This window comes from Myotis brandtii, unplaced genomic scaffold, assembly GCF_000412655.1.
Source record: "Myotis brandtii unplaced genomic scaffold, ASM41265v1 scaffold59, whole genome shotgun sequence".
Classification (NCBI taxonomy): Eukaryota; Metazoa; Chordata; class Mammalia; order Chiroptera; family Vespertilionidae; genus Myotis; species Myotis brandtii.
In genome coordinates, this window is record NW_005370223.1 from 819,229 (window position 1) to 845,779 (window position 26,551).

At 35.7% G+C, this 26,551-nt stretch overlaps 1 protein-coding gene across 3 annotated transcripts in view; it reads right to left on the reverse strand.

Annotated features, from left to right (window-relative positions):
- KIAA1429 (KIAA1429 ortholog) overlaps positions 1-26,551 on the reverse strand; it is a 48,274-nt gene that overhangs the window by 18,208 nt on the left and 3,515 nt on the right. For all 3 annotated transcript variants that reach the window (XM_014550240.1, XM_014550241.1, XM_014550242.1), the window contains exons 2-14: positions 24,130-24,245; positions 21,061-21,147; positions 19,920-19,968; positions 19,031-19,199; positions 16,917-17,039; positions 15,174-15,434; positions 11,895-13,035; positions 8,148-8,639; positions 7,006-7,160; positions 4,724-4,806; positions 1,530-1,623; positions 844-1,388; positions 65-300 (exon numbers count right to left, since the gene is read on the reverse strand). In XM_014550240.1, the coding sequence (XP_014405726.1) occupies positions 65-300; positions 844-1,388; positions 1,530-1,623; positions 4,724-4,806; positions 7,006-7,160; positions 8,148-8,639; positions 11,895-13,035; positions 15,174-15,434; positions 16,917-17,039; positions 19,031-19,199; positions 19,920-19,968; positions 21,061-21,147; positions 24,130-24,245 (3,551 nt within the window). The remainder of the gene's footprint in view (positions 1-64; positions 301-843; positions 1,389-1,529; positions 1,624-4,723; positions 4,807-7,005; positions 7,161-8,147; positions 8,640-11,894; positions 13,036-15,173; positions 15,435-16,916; positions 17,040-19,030; positions 19,200-19,919; positions 19,969-21,060; positions 21,148-24,129; positions 24,246-26,551) is intronic.

Sequence of the window (26,551 nt, forward strand, 5' to 3'; positions counted from 1 at the left end):
AAAAATATGTATCTGTCTGTGTCAAGAATAACTTGAAAAAAATTTAATGCAAAATGAAAAATACCTTTGCAAGTCTTCTACAATCAAATCCAACACAGTTCTCATAATCAGAAGTGCAGTTGGTGAGGCAAGGTCACACAATTGAACACAAATACGCCGTAACATATGTTGAATGGGCTGGCAGGTTGTGCCAGAGAAAGAGCGAACTATTTCTTGGAGCAACTTTGCTTGAACATGAAGGTGCATGCTCCACAATTTTCTGGTGTTGAGTGCCACTGATATATCATGTGGCTCAATAACCTGTTAAAAAAGTATAATGTATGTGTTCGTAGATTTTTAAAATATTTATTTATAGTCACAAAAACCTGTTCAGGAAGAACTATTATGAAAAGAACATCTTTACTGCATGCTGAAAACATTTAAGGTGCTTAAAACATCTATTATACAATTAAACATTTGCTCGAATTCAATGCATTTAAAAAAATCTTATTGTTCTCAGGTTAGCAGTCAGTAGAGCAGAGTCCATTGGTGAAGTGACCTAGTAAATGGCAAATTCTAATACATAATAAAGGAGAAAAAAATATTTAAAAATAACAAAAGTACAAGTATACATAACAGCGTAATAAAATTCACATTAACAAAAATTTATTTTAAATGGCACCCTCGTATTCCCTTAATGACCGACTTGCTTCAGTTTTATCTCACCCTCATCCAGTTATTTTATGTCTGCTTTAGGGAAAGGGGATGAAGGTTTTGCTTTTGTTTTTTTTTAACAAAATCACTGGCTTTTAAAAAAGTGTTACTGCAGTCATTTATAAGATGCATGTTATATGGAAGTGATACCTGAGTTGTTTGCATGGGCAATGGTAGAGGCAGCAGCTCTGAAAGGAGTATGAGTCCAGAAAAAAATCCTTCAGGAACCTTTAAGATTGAAGAAAGAACTTCTTTTAACATTAAAGACCAAGTATTATTGGCCAGAGTCTCTTCTGAGATTGTGAGTTTTTCGTTAACTCCTTGTGTAAAAGTCAGTAAGATATCAATGATATCATTCTGAATTTTCTGTTCATCACTGTCCAAACGACCTGAGAGGGGGATAGAGCACAGGAGCATGTGTAAAGTCACAAGTGCTGAAGGAACACGCATATCCTTAAACTCAAAGGAGCCACCTCTCAGGAGTTCTGTTAACATAGTTTTAAGAAGAGTGAGTGTGCAGCGAGCCATTGAAATAGTAGTAACTCTGTGAAGAGTAGTCCCCATGTTGACATGGAGCCTCCAAGGCTGAGTCAAAATACTGTTCAATTTTTGTAGAACCCGAATAAAGGTGTCCATTCCTTCAGCAGAAAAAAGCTGAATAACAGCAAGATTCCATTTCAGATCTTTCTGTTGACCTTTATATAAGATAAGAGGAAAAGAAAACTAATTAATTGCATGTTAATAATCAGTTAAGATATTTGAATATTTTATTTAATAAATGATACTCATACTAGGCTTAAAAATTAGTAGTTTTAAAAGTATAATAGCCATATTACCTTCAACAGGGGGTGGTGGGCATGCCACATTACAGAGAACACGCAAGGCAGTGGTAAGGCCAACTCCTTCTGGAGTCATCAAGTTATCAATATTCTTTAAAAATAAAAATAAACAAAGTTTAATTTCTTGTTACCTATCAGATCAAGAGAAAATTCCAGAGAAGGCATTAGTTAAAAATATGAGTTTCAAATTTACATAAATTTCTGAAGTTAAATAAACTTCTTATTTAAAACTTAAATAAGGCTGATAAAGTTTAAAAGTTATCTGAACTTTGGCATATGTTGTACCATATGATATTATGTAAATAAAATAAATAATTGTAAAGTACAAGTATGTTAAAAAGTACTAAAACAAAAGTAACATACAGAAATGTATGAGACTCTCTGTAATAAGAATTTAAAGTAGCTCTTTTTTGTATATTCTTTCTATACATCCTCTCTCCCAAAAATGAACCAATGACTAATTTTACAAAGCACTACAGGTAATAAACCTCTTTCAAAACTGAAGAAGCAGCCTTAGCCGAGTGGCTCGGTTGGTTGAAGCGTCATCCCGTGTACCAAAAGGGCTGTGAATTTGATCCCTGGTTTGGGTATGTATAAGAGGCAACCGGCCAAAACCGGTTTGGCTCAGTGGATAGAGCGTCGGCCTGCGGACTGAAAGGTCCCAGGTTCGATTCCGGTCAAGGGCATGTACCTGGGTTGCGGGCACATCCCCAGTAGGAGATGTGCAGGAGGCAGCTGATCGATGTTTCTCTCTCATCGATGTTTCTAACTCTCTATCTCTCTCCCTTCCCCTCTGTAAAAAATCAAAAAAAAACATTAAAAAAAAACAAAACAAAAAAATGATGTTTCTCTCTCACACTGATGTTTCTTTCTCTCCTTTCCTCTCTCTGTCAGATCAATAAATATATCCTCTTATGAGGATTAAAAAAAACAAAGAAAAACTGAAGAAGTAATCAGAAATGTTTAGAACTACATGACATACATTTTTTAAAAGCGCAGATACCACAGGAGTCTAGTTATGATGGTGAGTTGGGGCATGGTTAGAAGAAATAAAAATACAGTTGTTATGTCCTTAGCACTGTTTCCTGACAACAGGTAGTTATGATTAAATTTCTTTTCTTTTTTACTTTCCACAGGGCGGCATATAGATAGTGTAAAAAAACTTTGAAGAAATAACATTAAAATGTTACTATTTCAATTTTAACTTCAAAAGAAAAACTTAAGTTCCTTTCCCTCATAGTTTTACACCTTAGAGGATCTTTTCTTCTAATTTCTTCCTGTGACTTATAACAATTCCACAAATTACTATGGCATCAGGGAGCCACACAGTGAAGTTTCAGTCTTAAATCAATTGTTTTTAGTATATCTTGGAATGAGAGTCGCTTATAATAACCATAATTAATGGGATAAGGATTTACATAAAAATAAAAAATCTTTTAATTACAGCATGTAATTAATTCAAATTTCTATAACTAAATTTCTTTTTGGTTAAATACTTTTACGTAGGCCATCTGATATTTATTGGCTACTTCATATGTTCTCCTGACCATGCACAAGCACCCCAAACACATGACCATCTAAATTTACAGGACATTGCCATACTTCTGCTAAATTAAAGACTGAATATAATGAAAAGCCATAGATGGTCACCTGATGCACAGAGAAAGAAACAAAGAAGAATATGATGGTACCATGGGAGGTGAAAGTACTCTCAGAAGAGATGGAGTAAAAAGAAAAGATAAGGGCAGACAAGTCGGTTTAGAAAACTCTAAATCAGATAAACCGAAATGGACATGTTGTTGCTGGGTCAGAATAGCAACAGATTTAAAATGTACTGCATACATTTCAACTGCATGACCAAGATTATTTATAAACATGCACACACATACACACATATACGCCATACACATAGCTCATCTGTTAAATGAAAGGAGACCACTCAAGGTCCACTCTGCCCCTATAGTGTAAAACTTTTTTATGTATTTATAAGCACTTTTAGGCCTCAATGTGCATCTATACACATTGTGGTAACTAAAATTTTAAACATTCAAAACTAACAATGCCAATGATTTTATTGAATTTTTCATTACGAATTACTTGAATTATATAAATTTTCAACTGTAATATTATAAATTATACTAGAGGCCTGGTGCCCGACATTCGTGCACTGGAGGGGGGGGGTGTCCCTCAGCCTGGCCTGCACCCTCTCACAGTCCGGGACCCCTCAGGGGACATCTGGCAGTCAGACATGCCCCGAGGGGTCCTTAGCACTGTGCAGAAGCAGGAGAGGCTCCTGCCACTGCCACTGCGCTCACCAGCTGTGAGCCAGCTGCTGGCTAAGCGGCACTCCCCCTGTGGGAGCACACCGACCACCAGGGGGGCAGCTCCTGCATTGAGTGTCTGCCCCTGGTGGTCAGCGCGTGTCATAGCGACCAGTCATTCCACTGTTTGGTCAATTTGCATATTAGCCTTTTATTTTATAGTATGATTTTCACTTTTTATGAATTCTTTCTTTTAAAAAAAGTTTTATTGATTTTCTAGAGAGGAAGGAAGAGGAAAGAGAGATAGAAACATCATTGAGAGAGAATCACGGATTGGCTGCCTACTGCACGCCCCTCAAACCTGGGCATGTGCCTTGACCCAGAATCAAACCAGCAACCTCTTGGTGCACCGGATGACATGCAACCAACTGAGGCACACAGGCTGGGCAGGATGGCTATGAATTATTTCAATTGCAAATCTGACCATCCCAAATTAACAAAAATAAAACTAGCCCCCACTGCAACTGTCTGGAACTGACTCCATCACTTTTCACCTAAAAATTTTATAGAAAATTCTTTCCACTAAAGCTTAACTAAAATGATTATATGTTATATTCTTGTAGCATTTAACTTTAAAACACTCTAGTAAATGTCATCAAAACAGTAGGCGATATTACTCTGATCTGATTTGAGAGAAAAAATATGACAGAATCTGGTAGTGAAAAGCAGTAGAATGCACGAGGTTGTGTGCATGTATGTTCATGTATATACACACACCCCAACATTCATGTACCAATCTATAAATAAAAGTCTAGTAAATCAAATAGTACACTTATCAATTACTACATTATCTACACAAGTGATTTAATGCACCATTACTATATACTACCATACAGTTCATAAAAACAGGCACTTTTTAGTTTTACTTACCTGTTTAACATATTCAATTAGGTTTGGGATGCAGTTAATTTCAAATCTAAGGTTTTTCAGAGGTTCAAGCCACTTGCCGAGTTCTTAAAAACAAAAATACAATATTTTAAAATAAGAGCCTTTACAACAAAGGAAATAACTCTTTTCTGAAGATAAACATTATCAGACCATACTGATTTCAATAATCTAAATTCCATACAGGGATGAACTTATATCTAATTCCTTAAACTTTAAAATGAAATATAAACGCACTTTTAGTATTTGGTATCTGAAAATGTAAATGTTTATAATTCTTAAATAAGATAATCTAATTAAATTGTTTTTGTAACATTGAAAATTTTTAAATAAAACTGATTGCTTATAAACTAATAACACAGAGTTTATTCACCTAATGCTGTCACTGCTCATACACTCTAAAAAAAGCATGCACAAAATATATTAATTTCTAACAGGATCAAACCCATGGGGGGACATTTACTGAGTGCCTTTTCCCTTAACATGAATTTTTAATTTTGTCATTTTCCTAATTTGCCTTTATAAAAGTACACTATCACCCCAAAATAATAATAGCAAGCTTTGTTTATAAAACAAACGTGAATGAAATATACCATTTACAACTGAACTCAAAACTCTCCTAAAAGGAATGGCCAACACCTATACTTTATTACCGAATGCTTTTTTAAAAGCATTCTAATACAGCCCTAACCAGTTTGGCTCAGTGAATATAGCGTCGGTTTGCAGACTGAAGGGTCCCAGCTTCGATTCATTGAAGGGCATATGACTGGGTTGCAGGCCGATCCCCAGTAGAGAACATGCAAGGAGCATCTCTCATCATTGATGTTTCTATCTCTCTCTCCCTCTCCCTTCCTCTCTGATATCAATAAAAATATTTTTTTATAAAAAGCATTCTAATATAAAAAGTAATATACCAGTTCCAGACACTTTATAGCAACGACTAAAGGAAACTAAATACTGTCATGTCTTCCTTGGTTCTACACTACTTCATGAGGATTACGACTACATACTTGAGTATTTTCCTATGCATTTTAAAATTAACTCTTTCATATACACAAACTATATTGCTCAAGTGAAAAATATAAGGAATAATAACAAAACAAATACAAGTGCGCCCATTGCCCAGAATAAGTTAGTAAAGCATTAATAATACCTCTGAAGATGCTATGTGCCCTCCTTTTATAAAGGCATACTTCAGGGGGAAAATCTATTTCCAGTTTGGAAGTTGAGTTTACAAACCAACTTTTACTGGTAGTATCACATATAAAATTTACAGTTAGAAAGAGAAAAAGGCTCTAGCTGAGTAGCTCAGTTGGTCAGAGCGTCGTACCAATACACCAAGGTTGCGGGTTTGACCCCCGTCAGGACTCAATCAATAAATGCATAAGTGGAAAAATGTAACCCCTCCCCCCTCTCTCAAATCAATAAATAAGAAATTTTTTAAAAAGGAAAGAAAAAAAAGCCACATGCTATTTATAATATTTACTCGATGTTATCAAATTTTCTCCTTGGTAAGGTCAGCAAGCCAGGAACCAAAATAAAATAATAAAAACCTGTAATTAGATACCTTAAACTTTTTAAGACTGCCCACATAAGGCTTGCCATAAAAATCATTCAACATATTTATATACTTTAGAATGTAATAGTCATATTCACTATTCTTCACTTTTAAGGATTACATGTGTTTATCAACCACAAGTGGTTAAGTTGTACTTAGAACAGTGTTGTACTTAGAAATACATATATAGAAAAAACATACACATGCAAACTATACACAAAACTGAACTGAGTTTGTTTTTAAACTACTTCTTCCATTTTTATTAGGAACCTAAACTAACCACCAATTTCCATGACTTTCCAGAAAAAGGTACTTTCAGCAATTTCCTAAAAATCTTTTTAAGAACACCATATAAAATACTTTCATAAAAGGTACTTTCAAGGAGTTAAAAACAGAGTATTACTAGGTATATTATGAAAATATAGCCCTAACCGGTTTGGCTCAGTGGATAGAGCGTCGGACTGCGGACTCAAGGGTCCCAGGTTCGATTCCGATCAAGGGCATGTACCTTGGTTGCGGGCATATCCCCAGTGGGGGGTGTGCAGGAGGCAGCTGATCGATGTTTCTAATTCTCTATCCCTCTCCCTTCCTCTCTGTAGAAAATCAATAAAATATATTTTAAAAAAATATAATAAAGTATTAATTACAGATATATAAAGGCTTTTTCCTTCACACATCATAAATGCTTAAAATAACTCAAGTACCATACCTTGCAATTTAGCATTATTTTCATCTGCTTTACAAAGCTTCAAGAGAGATACTGCATGATGTTCTAGCATTTGGACATCACTGGAAGACTGAACCACCACCAAAATAAGTATGCATGCATAATTATAAGCTACTGACTTCTTAGACTTGGAATCACTGAAACAAAATAAGATTTTAAAGTTTTTGGTACAAAAACAATTTTTCAGGAATAATTTTAAACATTTTTTTCTATTTAGTTTTAAAGAGACCAAGGAATTTTACAATGAAACCTGAGTAATTTCCTGAAGACAAGAAATCAGATTTTAAATTTCACCTCCAATTCACCTAAAAACACTACTTAAAAAAGTATATATAAACAAAGCATATCACAATGGGAGTGAAATTCTACTAAGAAATAAGATCATAATAATAATGAAATATTAACAAATATACTTCATTAGCAATGAAAGATTAGAAAGTAACACTTTAAAATGTTTGTCCACTCTGGATAAACAGGAACAAGTATGCTGAATCAATCTACTGCCATCATCATTCAGTCTTCCACTACAGAACTGATTAAGATACAGCTCCAGTAGAAACCACTGCTGCCTGCTTTTCCCGAAAAGACCTGTCACTCAGGGAGTCATATCAAGACCCAGCTGCGAGGCCAGTTAGCTGGATGCCACTGCTTTGTGTGACACGAGCCAGGAAGAGCATGTTTCTCCGCTCATACGCTAAAACCTTCTGCCCTATTGGACAGGCCTTGAAAATGATCATCATTCTCAATTCCCCACCCAGTCAAAGCACTTCTTAAACCAGAGCACCATGAATAGGTTAGAGGGCAGAAGACAGCAAGATAGTCCTCATTACTCTCAAGGTACATATTCCTGTGCATGGGATTCCCTCCACACAAATTAGCAGGAACACTACAGCTGCAATCTTTGTCAGCACCACAGGAAGAAGCTGCTAAAAGATCCACTTCATTGTCACAGCCACTTTTCTATTTTTTAGGTTACTGTCATTCTAATCCTTAAATTAATAAGTTATGTGTTATTCAACGCAATAGTTCTAGTTTTTACTTTCCAAGCAACACATTCTAAACAACCTGCCCATTAATGATGTCGTTTTCCAATATAATAGAAAACTGAATAAGTAGGAAATTACCCTAAGGCTTCTTTGGAATAGTACTCCATTAAAGTGATAAGACTTTGGAGATTTTTCTCAAGACTAAAAACATGGCCAACAGCTGATCTTCCCACAGGATTAAAAGTAATCAAATAAAGGTTGTGAAGGGTTCCCAAGAGATCTGAATGGTCAGTTTCTTCACTGGCTGTACAACGCTGAAAATGGTTGAACAGTTCTGTAATACACTGCAGTGTTTGTGTGGAGTCCTGTAGCCACAAGGCAAATGCATCATCAATAACACCATCAGACTGGAGGCCTTCCTCTTCATCTTGATCATAAAGGTGACATAAAGACCGGATCAACAAATTTGTTGCTTCATATTCTGACATAAAAAAAAGAAGACCCTTTTGTGACTGTGCAAGAAACTTTAAGACATCTTTTGTGGCTTGCAGCACACCAGGATGGGCACTTGTTACTGGAATTGACAGAAGCAAGGTAACCAACTCCAAGAAGTGGTGACTGTGAAGATACCTGTAGAAAAATTGATATATATTAAGTCAGTGCGAAACGTTCTTCACTTACTCAGTAGTCATTAGACAGGAGAGGTAAAAATTTTAATGGCCATAATCCTTATCCTCAGCAACATACTTTAACTAAAAACATAATGTGAGTAGCAAATTTTCCCTCCACGGGGCCAAAGAAACATGAAAGTTCTGTGAGGCTTTTTCCCTGATAGCATTCAACAGATGTTGAATAAATGTTGACAAGTTTTCTCTTTCCAGGATCAATCCTGACTTTAAATTCTGGTCCTTTTTACCAGGCTATTTATCAAATGCTCCTTTTTCAGCATAGTCCTAATTTACCCATGGCACATCTGAATTAGTGTATCTAAGAAAATATAGAACATATACTATAAAAATTTGGATTTATTATAGGTAATTAGTACCTCTAAAGAAAAAAATATCAAATTATCAATGTTTAGTATTTGACTAGCTAATACCACTATACATAGCACTCTTTTATCAAATCCAAGAATAATTTCTTAGCATACATAGTTGTAGTAGAAAAATTCCAAATTTACTCAGCAGCCCAAAAGAGACCCAATTGCTACTGATACTGAGTATTTTCATTGTCCTAAAAATACTTTATCCTCGCCGAAGCCGGTTTGGCTCAGTGGATAGAGCGTCTGCCTGCGGACTGAAGGGTCCCAGGTTCGATTCCGGTCGGGGGCATGTGCCTGGGTTGCGAGCACATCCCCAGTGGGGGATGTGCGGGAGGCGGCTGATCGATGTTTCTCTCTCATCGATGTTTCTGGCTCTCTGTCTCTCTCCCTTCCTCTCTGTGGAAAATCAATAAAATATATTAAAAAAAAATACTTTATCCTCCACCTATTCATGCCTTCCTCCCCACAACCCTTAGAAATCACTGATCTTTTTTACTGTCTCCAGTTTTGCCGCTCCCAGCATACATATAGTTAGAATCACACAGTATAAAATTGTCTCTTCAATATTTTTATTGCTTAAATTTAGGCTTCTATTTCATAATAAACACCCTTAGTAGCATTACATTAAGGCAAACAGAATTCTCAAGAAGACAAAACTCCATAATTACTCTGCTCTAAGAACATCGTGAACTACCTTATTCAGAAATCAGTTAACATGACAGGCCTTCGACTGCTTATTCTTAGAAAGGATTGCTTGCAAGATTGGCCTTTGGTTGGCTTCTGGGATTTGAATTTGGGGATGGTTCCCACCGCCCAGCTGTTAGGAATACTCACTGTGCCTAAACTGTTTGTGCAAATAGTATGTAATTTGAAGCTTTAGGGTAATTTCCTACTTATTAAATTTTCTGTTATATTGGAAAACTACATCATTAATGGGCTAGTTGTTTAGAAGATGCTGCTTGGAACATAAGCTTTCCTTCTGGGAGTCTGGAATTCTGGTTCATGCTACATATTGGGTAGCTATTACCCAGTAAGCTTGGATGCTGATATTCTAATGAGATTCCTCAGATGGCAACATTTCACACATGTTGTCACAATTTTTTTCTGGGGAATTAATTGGGTCCTGTTTAATTCTACTGGCAGAGGACTCTGGAAGCTTACAACTGGTTCCCCAGGCTTCTCCCTATGTATTTTCTTCCTTTGTTGATTGTGCTTTGTATCTTTTTTCTGTAATAAATCATAGGTGTGAGTACAACACTGAGTCCTGTGAGTCCTAGCAAATTTTGGAGACCACAACACAGGACATTAGAGTACTGCCATCATTTCAAACGAACACTTCCAAAATGCAATTATTTCTCCTTTCAAAATTCATTCTCCCTCCGATTTACCAGTTTTTGTCAACAAAACCACCACAGTTACAATAGTTACCCTAGCTAAAATCATATTTAACTCTTTCTCAGTCTTTTACCTACTTGTCAAGTCCAATAACTGCTCTTTTACAGATTCTCTTGATAGCTGCATAATATTTGTCTTTCCATTCCCTGTAAATGCCATTATTTAGGCCAAGTACTTAACACAACAACTAGTACCTAGAATCTTCAGACCAGTTTATCTAACCAGTAACTCCAATTTCTTTTCCACTGCAATACATCTTGCAACAAATAATTTTTGAACACAACTTTGATCATATCATATCGATATTCAAGATCTTTCCACATTCTAAAAACAAAATCTGAATTCTTTAATGTAGAATTTCAGACTCTTTATTTCCTAAAGTCTGATACCCAAACATACCTCCTTCAGTTATAGTGGAAAAAACAAGATTTAATAGGTCATTAATTACTAGTTTCTCCTGACTATTTGAAAATTTCCTACACTCACTACCCTCAGTCATCCTCAGTGCATGACTTTACCTCCCACTTTACTAAAAATAAAGTGACCAGTGAGAAGTGTCTTGGCTCCTTTACTTCTCCATACTATAAATGTATATTTGTGTATTCATAAGGTTTCTTTTATCTTGTTCTAAGCCAAACCCCTACAATTGTACTCTTGGCCTCATACCAGATAACTGTTCTCGCAAATATTATCTCTTATTCCTCCTTATAAGAACTCAAACTAAGGCAAGATCTGTTTCAGCTAAAAACAAGAATAGACAGGCATAGACTTTAAGAGTGAACACCCTATTTTGTGTTACTGCACTATGCCCCAAATCAAGGCAAATTCAATCAGATAAATCACAGATATAGGAAATAAAATAATAAAAATAGCATTTTTCCATTAGTTATAAAATTATTTACAGACAAAATGCCCCTAAAAAAGTCTCAAAAATTTAAAGGAAATTTTAAAAATCTACCGTGGGCAAAACTCTATCAACAGCTAACAAGAAAGTTAGATGGCAAAAACAAATGCTAATTAAGCCTTAAAGATATATTTAACCAGGACTTTAAAGTTAGTAAAATATAAATTTAAGTTACAATATATTAGAGGAATAAAGGTAAAAAGAGGTTCATACAGAAAAGCTCTCCTTCCTATGTCACCCATCCTCTTATACCACCTTTCTAAAAGCAACTCAGCAGTTTCTCATTTATTCTTGCTCATAGATGTGCTTATATAAGCATTGTTGTTGATAATTCTATATCTAACTTGAGTTGCTATTACTACTTTAAATGCTAACAAAATACAGTTCACCCACTGTAACATACTTCTCAGTCTCACAGCTATTTTGAAATATCAAGTATCCTTACACAGATATGCATCACATAGACATTTTTTTAAAAAATCAACCACATTTAATTGCCTCTAATCATCTGTGAAATAATTTCCCCAAACCAAAGCAGCCTTACCTAAAGAGAACAGGGTATGGATCATCCCTCTCTGGAGGTCCAGTAATACGCGCCATGGTTGGGAAAGACTTCACAGGAGGCTGGACCATTGTATGAGGTGCAGTTTCCATTAAATGGAAAACTTCTTCCAGGAGATTAATAAGCTTTTCTATTTCCCCTTCACTTATATTTGAGGATTCCAAAAGATCCATATCCATTGAAGCCTCTACCTCATTTTCATATTCTGGGTTTGTTCTTTCAAGTCCAGTATCTGTGTCATGATCAGGTTCACTGTGGTTGTGAACAGATGAAGTCTTCTCTGCTAAATGGTCACCAAGTCTTTTAATCTCTGACAAGATTTCATAGAAATGGCACTTCTGAAGGATAGCTGAACCAGCAGTGACAACCCTCACAGTCTGATCCAAAAGTATGAGCTCCAGAAGTTTTTGATAGCCACTTTTTTCACTCTGTCTACCTCTTAAAAAAGCTTCCATTCCTTCTGTCATACTAATGACACTGTCCAAAGCTTTAAAAGCATTTAACTTAAGGGAAGATGAGACATGATCAGCAAACAGGAGCTCAAATAATCCATTGATCACTCCTGCTTGGAGCAGTGCCATGACTCCTTGAGCTCCACATTCTGCTAGTGAGGACACTAATTTGGTCCCAGCTTTGAGCTGTCGGACATTTAAGGCAATGGGTTGGCGAAGGGCTACCTGTAAATTTAAAGCTTGCATGGTCCAGTCTACCAACTGGTCAAAGGAGTCTTGTTTCGTGTTTTTCAATTGCAAATAACTTAATCCTTTTATTATTAAACTTGGAATTTCTTCTAAAGCCGTTACCCATTTTGCACCTCTGTCTTCCCGATATAAATCTAACAGTTCAGTTAACTTCACTGAGGCTTCTATTGCCCCTGAATTTTCTTTTTCTGGACCTTGATCCTTCATTCTACTGATTTCAATTTCGAAAGTCGTCTTGTATGGACAGCTGAAGTATAAAAGTGGCACAAGTTCCCTATCATATGGGTCATATGTCATAGGAGGAACCGAAGCTAAGTCTTCTGCAGTGTATTCAACATCAAAGTTTGGATACTTAAATGTTTCACGTTCCAAGTCAGCAATTCCATCTTCATCACTGGAAATTTGTTCATAACCATCATCCCCTGAAAATTAGTTTGGATAATATTTAAATATTACATCATTGTTGTTTCATGGAAAAAATCTAATTAATCAAAAACAGTTTAATAGCATGGCAAAAATAAGAATGATTTCCTCAACAAAATTAACTTCTGCCCCAACATCTTAACAATTACCAACATTTATAATAATTATGAAGAAACTTCATAAGCAAAGTATTCTATTATCTCTGCTCAGCTTTACAACTAAATATGCTACAGGTATCTTTTCCTCACACACAAAAAAATTAGAAACTAACTAGCCTTATTCTCTCACCTTCTCTACTAAAATGTCCTCTGATAAAGAAAACAGCCTATCTGAAATCTAACTACTATTTGCCAGTCAAATTACAATATATCTAAAAAAGGATTACTTGATGTTCTGGGAATAGGAAAAGCTAAAAAAGTATCACTCGCCCTGGCAGGTATGGTTCAGTTGGATGGATACCATCCCATGCACCAAGAGGTTGTCGGTTCGATTCCTGATCAGGGAACATGCCCAGGTTGCAGATTTAAATCCTGGTAGGGGGTGTACAGGAGGCAGCCATTTGATGTTGCACTCTCACATTGATGTTTCTCTCTTTCCCTCTCTTTTCCTCTCTCTCTAAAAACCAATAAACTATTTTTTTTTAAAAAAGGCTCTTCTTTAAAAAGAAAGTATCACTCAAACTAATTATTTATACCTTGTAAAAGGGCCTCTGTGATGCTGAAATGAGCCTCACTCTCATGCAGAATAACTCCAATCTTCACTATTTTAGAAAAAAACAAGGCAGATTATCTGTCATTTTGCATAAATGCTTTAACATTATTTGCCATTTCTTGGACAAATGAGGAGTCCAACAGCTTGAGTATCTTTCTGTTTTTGCTTCTAAAAAAAGCAAAGCCTAAAGTAGTCTTAGCATCATGCCATCACATATTTCTGTACTGAGATTCTTTTCTCCCTGAATTTCTAAAACTAATGTAACTTTTTGCTGAAATATCTAGGTGGCAGACATCTTTAGGAACTCCACCCATCTTACAACAACATTCCTTACTCTTAGTCACTGTGTATTTGCTGCATGACCCTGCTTCCCTGATCAAAGCTGATGGTATCAAAGCGCAACTTAGAGCGTAGCAAGCCAAACAAAATCTCTCTCCCAGGAAATTGGAAATGGAACCGAGATACAGCCAGGTAAACTGGTTGAATAAAAAGAGGAGATTAAAGCTGTGGGGTGAATAGAAAAACTAGTTGACAGAATATAAAATAACAATATAAAGCAAAGAAAAGATGGAAAGCTGCCCTAACCGGTTTGGCTCAGTGGATAGAGCGTCGGCCTGCAGACTCAAGGGTCCTAGGTTCGATTCCGGTCAAAGGCATGTACCTTGGTTGCGGGCACATCCCCAGAAGGGGGTGTGCAGGAGGCAGCTGATCGATGTTTCTCTCTCATTGATATTTCTAACTCTCTATTCCTTTCCCTTCCTCTCTGTAAAAAATCAATAAAATACATTAAAAAAAAAAAAAAGAAAAGAAAAGACGGAAAGCCAACCTCTAGTCAAGTCTGGAAGCCTAGTTATATTCCAACCCTTGGGTTTCTTAAATGCCTACCTATAATAATAAAAGCATAATATGCAAATCGACCAAAGAGCCAAACAGCAGAACGACCGTCCAGACACTATGGCTATGACAGGCACTGGCAACAGGTCAGCCAAGGCGGATGTGATTGCTGGGGGGGGGGATGCAATCGCCCCACAATCGCCCCGCAGAGGGAGGCTCAGGCCACCGGCCAGCAGGGTGATCAATCCAGGGGCTCCGTGATCGCCCCAAAGAGGGAAGCCCAGGCCACCCTCTGCAGAGCAATCGATTGGGGGGCTCTGCAGAACCAGGGGACCAGAGGTGTGTGGTGGCAGACGCAGGCAGCACCAGACCAAGGCAGTTGTGGGCAGGAGGCGGGGCCGTGAGACAGCCAGAGCTGTGAGGGCCTGGCAGCTGGGGCCGGGAGGCAGCCAGGGCTGCAAAGGCCTACCCTTGCACAAATTTCGTGCATCGGGCCTATAGTGTTTATTATAAATTCTTTTGCATAGCTCAAAGGTACATCAAATTAGCTTCTAGCACTTAAAACCAAAATGTCCTAGCTGATATAACTCACCTTCTTCATCATCTTCACCTTCTTCCTCTTCATCTTCCTCTTCAGGAATACTGTCTACTGTTTGGCGATCATCCTCATCCTCATCCTCTTCTTCCTCTCCATCCACATCATCCTCATCATCATCTCCTTCTTCTTGCTGTTCCTCTTCTACTTCTCCTTCATCAGAATATTGACCTTCTTGGGGAACAGAATTCCGATCAGGAGAAATGGGCTCAAAGTAATCTTCTCTATGTGGAGCATCCTCTTCCTTGTCACCAGACACTGAAAAATTGATTTAAGGCACAGATTATTTTTTAAAATTTACTTTCCATTTACAACATACAATATTATTGTATTCGTCTCAGGTGTACAGCAGAGTGATTAGACGTTTATATACATTAAAAAGTGATCACACTGATAAGTCTAGTAACTATCTGACACCGTGATACACAGTTATTCCAATAATACTCACTATATTCCCAATGCTGTACTTTATATCCCCATGACCAATTTATAACTGGCAATCTGTACTTCTTAATCCCGTTCACCTTCTTCACCCATTCTCCTAACCCCTTCCATCTGGCGACTATCAAGTTGTTCTCTATAAGTTTATTTTGTTTCTTCATTTATTTCTTTTTAGATTCCACATATAAATGAAATCATATGGTTTTGTTTTTTTCTCTGTCTGACTTAGCACAATACCCTTTAGGTCCATCCATGTTGTTGCAAGTGGTAAGATTTCATTCTTTTTTTATGACTGAGTAATATTCCATTGCATATATTTATCATCTCTTCTTTATCCATTTGTCTAACAATGGTTACCTAGATTGCTTCCATATCTTGGCTACTGTAAATAATGCTGCAATAAACGTGGGTGCATATATCTTTTCAAATTAGTGTTTTGGATTTTTTAGGATAAATACCCAGAAGTGGAATTATTGACTCAGATAGTTCTATTTTTAATTTCTGAGGAACCTCCATACTGTTTTGCAAAGTGGCTGCACTAATTTATCTTCCCATCAACTACGCATGAGAGTTCTCTTTTCTCCACATCCTCACCAACACTTGTTGTTTGTTGATTTACTGATGATAGCTACTCTGGCAGGTGTGAGATGATAGCTCATTGTGGTTTTAATTTGCATTTCCCTGGTGATTAATGTTGAGCATCTTTTCATATGTCTATTGGACATCTGTATGTCCTTTTTACAAAAACATCTATTCAGGTCCTCAAGGCACAGATTATTTTAATAGTTTAAATAACATGAGGCAGCAGGATTGGAAACTGCAATTACTTAGTGACATTTTGAATGATTTAGCTTATACTTTTTATAAAAAGCTTGTTTTTAAAAAATATTAAGAGTATATACTGTACAACTTTATATAGACAAAGTTAATCAAGTATAATATTTTATGTTCTAACACCATAAACTAGTTCTTTTCTTCTTATCTATTAAATATGAAGACTTTTATCTCTTCTACTATATAGTCCTTATTTTTACTGGTACTCTTCTGTGCATAACACTATAACACATTAACACTTTATTTTCAAAGCAATGTTGTGACAGCTTTAAATGAATTAACTGATTTTTTTTAAAAAAGTTCATATGCCAACAAAAAAATACAAAGAATTATACACAATAAGAAAGGGGGAGGACCATTCATCAAGATTTTATTACTAGCATCTAATTTCTTTTCTTTAATCAAAAAGCACTATTAACATTAATCAAGAAGGTTAAAAAAAACTAGCACTGATTTTATTTGTACCTGGCAAAGGCATAGGATCATCTTCATCATCATCGGGTGGAGGGGGTCCTGGTGGAGTTCTTGGTCCCCTTGGCTGTGGTCTTGGAGGGCTTCCATTAAACTGATCTTCTTTCTCCCCATCAGCTAGAGTTTTATTAGAAACAGAAGAAGAACTTTCAAGTTACTGAAGTATAGAGAAATGAATGCATGACAAAAATACTACTCATGATTTGAGTTTTTCATCTTCAGGATTTATTGATCAACTTTTCTGTCCTGATGTCAAATAGAAATTTTGCTAATTTATATTAATGAAAGAGTTTCTGACTTTCCACATACCAAAATATAATGTGTATACTCTTGGACATTATCCCAGAGAAATTAACTTATTTTTCTGCAGGAAGGTGTACATGAATGTTCACACCAGCTTTATGTGCAACCATCAAAAACTGGAAACTACCTAAATATCCTTCAATGACTGACTGGTTAACTAGACTATAATACATTCATACAGCCCTAACCAGTTTGGCTCAGTGGATAGAGCGTCGGCCTGTGGACTGAAGGGTCCCGGGTTCGATTCTGGTCAAGGGCATGTACCTTGGTTGCTGGCACATACCCAGTAGGGAGTGTGCAGAAGGCAGCTGATCGATGTTTCTCTCATCGATGTTTCTAAATCTCTATCCCTCTCCCTTCCTCTCTGTAAAAAAATCAATAAAACATATATTTAAAAAAAAAGAATGATCTATTAATACATTCAACAAAGAGGATGAAGGGTACATATAATGGAATATGACTCAGCCACAAGAAACAATAAAATCTTGCTATCTGCAACAAAACAGATGCACCTGCGTACTGTGCTGAGTGAAATAAGTCCGACAGAGAAAGACAAATGCCATTTGGTTTCAGTTATATGTGGAATCTAAAAAATAAAATAAACAAGTAGACTCAGATACAGAGAACATTTTTACTTTTGCCAGATGGGAGGAGAATTGCAGAGATGGGTGAAAAAGGTGAAGGGATTAAGAAGTACAAACTGGCCCTAGTCAGTTTGGCTCAGTGGATAGAGCGTCGGCCTGTGGACTCAAGGGTCCCGGGTTCGATTCGGTCAAGGGCACATGCCTGGGTTGCAGGCTCAATCCCCCCCAGTAGGGGGCATGCAGGAGGCAGCAAATCAATGATTCTCTCTCATCATTGATGTTTCTCTTTCTCTCTCTCTCTCCCCCCCACGCCTCCCTCCCTCCCTGAAATTAAAAAAAAAAAAAAAGGGTCAGGGATGCTTGTTCTATGTTTCCAAAAACTTAAAAGACAACAAAATGCTTGATTGGATTCTGGTTCTGGAAAAATAAGCAGCTTAAAAAAAAAAAGAAAACAAACTGGCAGTTGCAGAATAATCATGGGGATGTAAAGTACAACATAGAGAATATAGTCAATAGTATTGAATTAACTATGTATAGTGTCAGATGGGTACAAGATTTATTAGGGTGATCACTTTGTGGGTTATATAAATAAATCACTGGCTTGTACACCTGAAACTAATAATATTACATGTCAACTGTAATTGAAAAATAAAAAATTATTTTTTAAAATGAGTATCCCAAAAATATATACCAAATTTATTGCCTATTGTTCAATTCTTTTTTTTTTTAATGTTTTTATTGATTTTAGAGCAAGGAAGGGAGAGGGATAGAAAGGCAGAAACATCAATGAGAGAGAAACATCATTGATCAGCTGCCTCCTGCACACCCCCTTCTGGGGATCAAGCCTGGAACCCAGGCATGTGCCCAGACCAGGAATCGAACCATGACCTCCTGGCTCAACCACTGAGCAACACCGGCCAGGCTTCTTCAATTCTTTTAGAGATAATTTTTACAGTAAACTATGAATAACCACTTGATTATATTATCATTTACATATTTACATTTTTAAAAATAATTTTTAGAAGCATTGTAGGAAAGTAGAGGAAGAAAATAAAATGTAACCAATATAAAAAGAAACTCTTATATGAAAGAATGGGAAACTGACAAATACCTTGTCAAGTCTTAAGCAACGTTCAAAAGATAGAAGAGCTCTTTGTATTACCTTTTTCTTGCTATAATGAACATAAATGTCACTGACAAAAGCAAGTTTAAAGTTCTCACCATGTTTTGGATTCTTTTTCAAACTTGGTTGTGGTTGAGGAGGTGGTGGAGGTGGAGGTGGTGGTGGTGGAGAGTCTCTGTCATGACTTATCACTCTATCCACTGATCCATATATTGCCAGTGTCAGACAATTATACCAGCCTCTTAGCACCAAACCATCAGTATTCACCTGATTTGTTAGGGGAAAATATCTTTCAAATTAATGTTTTAATATGCTAGAAGTAAATTGATATCAAATTACTTTGTGGTTCAACTAAAGTCCTTAAAAGTACGCTGAAAATGCAAAGGTCAATATTGGTGAAAATTCATCCAGAGGCACAGCTTTTATATGGCCCTCTAGAGTTACCATCTCTAACCCTGTCTCAAGGACATCACCAGTCCCACACCATATGTGAATCCTGTTCAAAAAGCGTAACAGATTCCTAACTAAGGGATTAGAAATGAGAGTGAAATTAAGTGGGAGTTACTGCCAATTAATTAATTAAATTCCAATAGTCACAGGGGTCATGGAGGTGCACGAAAGTATAAATTGTGCTCAGCCTCAACATTTATAAAGTCCATAAAATTATATAGCATTCTTTTTACATGCCCAACTCAAACTTTATGCAGGTAATATTTTATGTAGCCATGTTGTACTTACAAAGCATTAAACGAATTGTTTTTGCTCTGACTCAAATATAAAATTAGGAGAAAAAAGAGCTTTATAGGTCAAGAATGACATTACAATGTCTTTGCTCCATTTTAAAATAGTTTCTGGATACAAGAGGAAAGTAATGATGATATCCTGCAAATAAGCTGACAATCTGCATCACTGGTTTACTTGGACCAAAAACTCTGAATGGAGGTGAAAACAAACAGTAACAAATTGAAAAATTATTTCCACAATTACCTTTGAGTTGGGTCTAAAGATGATAGACGTATTCTCATCATATTCCAGGCTGCCAAAAGAGTAGGAATAAATATATAGGCTCAAATACTGAACATTACAGTTCGTGAAGAAGTTTTCCTAGTTTCATATATTTTAATAAAACCATGCTAAATTTTAATTTAATAAACTACAAAGTTTGGGTTTTATTTACTCCCCCCAAAGTGTTTTGTGTTTGTGTGTGTGCGCGTGCGAGTATGTGTGTGTGTGTTTTAAGTATAAAATGAACCCTGTAGAGATTTCTAATATAATTGATTTGGGGTGAGTATATGTATCAGTATTTTTTAAAAATCCCCCAAGCAATTCTAATGTACAGCCAGAGTAAAGAACCATAGCATTATAGTCTTCAAAAAATTTACTATACTGGGACCAAAATTTAAAAAGGCACCTATTTTTATCAAATAGATACTGACATAAGAAAAACATTCTACAATATTAAAAATTAGCTGCTTCAGATGATCTAGCTTCCCATCATTAAAAGGTTAAATTATCAATATAATTTAATAATCAATGAAAGACTAAGTCTAAAAAAAACGGTTAATTCCTGATAAACATAGAAATGTTTCCTTTTTTTTCCTGCCTTTTAAATTTTTTATTTTATAAATGAATTCTAAGTAAACCCATTTAATGGTCAATTATTTTGCAGAAATCAAAGCAACTAGTTTTAATAATACCTACATGTATTAAATAATCCAAAAAGGAATTACCTATTAACAAAATTCTCACTGGAATTTTAAATTATGCAGTAGTGATATAAAAAACAGACAAAACATTAGCTTTCAATATACTTACATAGTTTAATAAGAATCAAAAGGCAATCTTTTCCAAATTAGGTTATTATCAAATCATGATATGTATAAGAAATGAATACACCCATAAAAAGCAAACAAAAGATGGCTAATGTTTCATACAGTTAAAATTTTATTTTGTAAATAAACTCAACATCTTTTTAGGAGCATGTCACTTCTTTAATATTGCCAACTGATAAAATTAAACCCTGGGTTCTGGAGTCTACCACCAAACATATCCTTCGTCTATCTAAAAAATGAAGAGACTTGCTTACTAATTCATGAGTTTCTGGTGAAATTACCCAGTAGGTACATACCTTCCCAATCTATCGAAAACAGGTCCACTTGGTTTGCTTACATTGTTAAAGAATAAGTCTAACTGAAATGTGTGCGGAGATGTCTCCCTGTGAATAAAACAAAGTTGAAAATGTCAGCCTTTGCAATAAACAGTTCAAATTATAACCAAAAAAAAAGTAATTACAAATTTAAGATCAATTCTAGAATTAAGATATAATATTCCTAAGATTTAAATAACACTTGAGGACTCCATGTTTGACATGAGCACCTCAAAGAGACGGTCTCCTGGCAAGGAACTGAAATGTCCTGCCAACAGAAGAGTTCAAAATAAATTACCCAGCCCTCGTCAAATCTTTGGACTCTGCAGCCAGGCCCATAACTTAACCATAACCTCAAGAGGAAACTTGAGCCAACTATGCGACCTCCAGATTCCTGACCCTCAGAAATAGTGAGATAATAAATGTTTTACTGTTTTAGGCTGCTAAACTCATTTAATTTGTTATGCAGAAATAGATAACTAATAGACCGTTCTTAACCAAAAGCAATACAATTAGAGTAGACTGCAGGATACACTATCATTACTCCTTTCCCTTCTACAAATTCTCCCTTTATAGGAAAAGTAAGAAGAAAAGAAATTATAAAAACCATTAATTTTTATTTCCTTAAACATGGAAAAAAAGAGTCAATCATAATGATTTCTCAGCTTAAACATTAAACATTCTTGCTTTGTTTTGCATTTGTTTTACTTTGAATGACCTGAAAGTATGTGAAGATTTTATATCACAATTATGAAAAAATGAGTCCTTAACTTGGAATCTGTACCATAACACTTACCACTAAGTAGCTGATTTAACTCCACATAATAGAAAATGAGCTATCACAGCATGCACATAATGAAATGTGGTATTGATACATAAGTTTAATACGTAGGCTATATGCTAAAAATCCATATAGTTATATTTATTATATATATATTCATGTTTCCACAACCAAACTTTAGTTTAGATCTCCAATTCATGTAATTAAAATCAAAAGATGAATATTCATATTACAAAGATCAAATTCCTGTTTTATATCAGTTGTTATAAAATTATCAGCAACTCCATGTTAGTGACCATGTGTTGCATTTTATTTCCAACAGAGCCTAAAAAAAGAGAAGCGCCGTGACTGGTTTGGCTCAGTGGATAGAGCGTCGGCCTGCGGACTGAAAGGTCCCGGGTTCGATTCCAGTCAGGGGCATGTGCCTTGGTTGCGGGCACATCCCCAGTGGGAGGTGTGCAGGAGGCAGCTGATCGATGTTTCTGTCTCGTCGATAGCTTCAAATAACAACTTGCTAAGTACAACTAATGGCTAATGTGAAGTTACATATTTTTAAAAAGACATATGTACCAGGCTAAGAAGATTGTCAATAAGTCAGGAAAACTATTATTAAAATAGTATTAAAAAGTGTAATTACATAATAAAAATGTATTTCTAAATATTCAGACTAATTCTTATTTATTTTCAAGGAAAAAGATTAAAAATACTTCATCTACTACATTATGCCACCCTAGAATATTTTGGGAAATTACTATAAAACTATTTCCACTAATTTAAAGGAAAATGAATGAAGAAGAAAAATTTTAAACTAATACTTAGGCCAAGTAATTACTCTTTTTAAGTTTATAATGATATATGAATTATACAGAAAACCTAGAGTCAATTTACAATGCAACATAAAGATTTAGGATTTATTCTGTTGATATTTTTACTTATAAAATATTATCTTAAAATTTTGCATTTAAAAATATGCTTCCTTTGATATAGGACCAAGACCTTTGCTTTTAACTATGACAAGGAATACAAAGATCTTATAATAAAACTTATTATTGACTTGTCTTTAACAAGTGTTTCTAAAACGTTAAATTGAACTTTCAGAGCAACAGTTCTTCTTCACAATTAAAATGCTTTTGTTTATATAACATTTAACTAAATTACATAATTCAAACAGCAAAGACAATTGGTATGAAGAGCTTTGGGAACAAACACAACTGAGGCTTCGGAAGCATATAACTCTACTGGCAGAAGCTGAGCATGCAGAAGTTTTATAATCATTAATAAATGCTGAAATTTATCAAAAGCTTTTGCTGCATTTATCAAGATCACTATTAAAGAGTTCTATTTAGTCAATACAGTGAGTTACATTGACAGAATTTCTGAAGCTAAATAAATCATCCTTACTTGATCCAATATTTGTAACATACTGATGGATTTAGTTATATATACTAGAGGCCTGGTACATGAAATTTGTGCACTGGGGGAAGGGAGTGTCCCTCAGCCCAGCCTGCACCCTCTCCAATCTGGGACCCCTCAGGGGATCGGGCCTAAACCGGCATTCGGACATCCCTATCACAATCCGGGACTGCTGGCTCCCAACCGCTCACCTGCCTGATTGCCCCTAATCGCTTCTGCCTGCCAGCCCGATCACCCCCTAACCACTCCCCTGCCGGCCCGATCACCCCCTACTGCCCTCCCCTGCTGGCCCGGTCGCCCCCAACTGCCTTTTCCTGCTGGCCTGGTAACCCCTAACTGCCCTTCCCTGCCGGCTTGATCGCCCACAACTGCCCTCCCCTGCTGGCCATCTTGTGGCTGTGGGCGCTGCCATCTTTGAGGGCGTGGCAGTCAATAAGCATATTCCCTCCTTATTGGCTGTTGGTGCTGCCATCTTTGAGGGCTGGGCAGTCAATTAGCATAGTCCCTCTTTATTAGATAGGATGTTGTTTAGGATTTTTACATATTGTTCATAAGTAAAATGGACTTATAGTTACCTTTCCTTATGCTGTCTTTATCTGGCTTAAGGTAATACCAGCCTAATAAAATGAGTTAGGAAGTTTCCCCCTCTCATTTTTCTAAAACTTATAATAAAACATTAATTTTCTTTCCTTGAGAAAAAAAAAAAGAATGTTTCTACCGAAATCTATATAATTTTTTAAACCAATGTCACCCTAATAAATTCAATAATTTTTTAAAAAAATACATAAATTACCAAAAAAAAATATTACTAGGAAAACCTTTAGTCAAAAATACTTTAAAAAGGAAAGCTGACTTACCCGTATGCTCTATTGTCAGGCAGGTTGCTATGGGCTCTTACTCCTGGGGGTATGACTCGGACTTCATTGATATAAACCACACATGGAAAACGAACCACATCTATATGAGAACTTTGCTTTAAAAAGGGGAGGGGAAGGACATACTGTAAGTAAAACACTGTCTAAGTCAAAATTTACTCATCTTCAAAAAAAATTATTCATCTTCAATTTGTTTCATTCAGAATGTCACAAATAATCTTAAAATAAACTCCTTATCATTAAAACATTGCTATTATATTACTTATAATACTATATAAGTCATTCTTTTTAAAAATAGCTGATGATAAAATGTACCTAGTTAAATCTTTCCATTTGTATAATAACATTTTCTACAGCGTATTTTCCTCCCTGATGTTTTGCTTAGGCCAATACAGACCTACAATCCCTTACTGGAAACCTCTGAAGTCAGATACCTTTTAGAATCCTGACTTTTTTCAGATCTTTAAAAAGCTAATATGATACAAAGACTGTTTATTATTTAACACCCACAGTGGCTTCTGGGACAGTACCTTTTCATCAAAACATTAATATTTCTGCAGTTACATATATAAACATTCACACTAAATAAAGATTCGAACTAGCATCATGTCAGTTCAGATCAGATTACATGCTCAAGTGAATTCAGGGCAGATTTTTCTAGCATTTTATAATTTCTGAATTATAAGGGATTGTGGATCTATATTAAAATTAGCTTAATCTCTTAAACGTAACACACTAACTACTATCAAGGCACAGAATAGTTGAGGCAAACCCTCTCTGAAATTTAAAAAAGAAAAAATTACACAAACTAAGTTTATCATAATAAAAGAAATGGATAGCAAAAATTTAGTATATACTTATTTCTTTCTATCATTTGACATAAGATCAAACAAATGAAACTCTTATAATCAATAATTTTAAAAGAAAGTTTCACACTGTTTTTGGACTATTTTACATCAATTTTTCTTAGGAGTTCAGTCAGTCATTACCTAGTGGTCAAAGTTCATAATGAGAAGAATGGTTCACATTATTTGCATCTAGAAAGACCGAGTCTTCAGTCTCTCTTGAAGCTGCAAAGAATATTATGCATATCAACAGACCAAAATATTGTTCAAGTTTGTCTTTCCTAATATGTGACAGAGGGATGGCATCCCAATTTTGCAATTTAAACTCAGAGATTATAATTAAATATATAGGGCATAGAAATCTTAATATGTTTATTATTAAAATGCTTTAACTCTCAAAGATATAATGTCATATATCCAGTCCGTCATTGACCAAAATGTTGTTATGCAACATGACTGTACATAGAAGCTCCTTTACTGACATGGTTATACATTCTCATTAATATTTTACAAAAGAAGCTTAGAACAAAAGTTTATCAATTCTATCCTCCTCTACCCTGCCTGCCACTAATTAATGAATGGTATTAGTAGTAGTTAGGGTATAGACACTATGGACCTACAAAAATGAGCTTAAGCTTTTTACAGCCTTTCAAAATCTATTTTGTTTATAAATAGAAAATTTTCTGTATTAGATGCTATGACTTTTATTCAATAATTATTTCTAAACATTTATTAAATGTCTATTATGTCTCAAATTATACTAGGTCTTGTGGATACAAAGGCAAGACAACCTCTGCCATTAAGGAACAATCTATTGTGGTAGACAAATAACTTACTAAGATACAGACTCACACAGGAAACTATGAAAATTCCGAGGGGTACTTACCTAACTCAGATTTGGGGGAGGGGGGTAAGTTTTCCCAAAAGAAGTAGAACCTGAGCTAATTAATTCTTCAAGGAAACAATCTCTTACACTGATGTCAACTTTATCAGTGTAAGAGAAGGAAGATCTTTCCAGGCAAAGGAAGAAGTATGCACAAAAGGAAAGCAAATAAGAATGTGGAAGGGTCAAGTAACTGCAAGCATAAATCATCATGGCTACAGGGCAAAACAGGGGAGGAAAGTAGGACAGAATAGCTAAGTATAATCAACATAATTACAAGAAATAAGATTTTATCTGCTGCCAAAAGTCAACTCCAAATCCATTATCTCCATCTAGGACCTCCCTCCTGAGCCCCAGACCACTATATCCAACTGCCAACTGGAAATTTCCTCGTAAATGTCCCTCTAGAACAGCGGTTCTCAACCTTCCTAATGCCGCGACCCTTTAATACAGTTCCTCATGTTGTGGTGACCCCCAACCATAAAATTATTTTCGTTGCTACTTCATAACTGTAATTTTGCTACTGTTATGAATCGTAATGTAAATATCTGATATGCAGGATGTATTTTCATTGTTACAAATTGAACATAATTAAAGCATAGTGATTAATCACAAAAACAATATGTAATTATATATGTATTTTCCGATGGTCTTAGGCGACCCCTGTGAAAGGGTC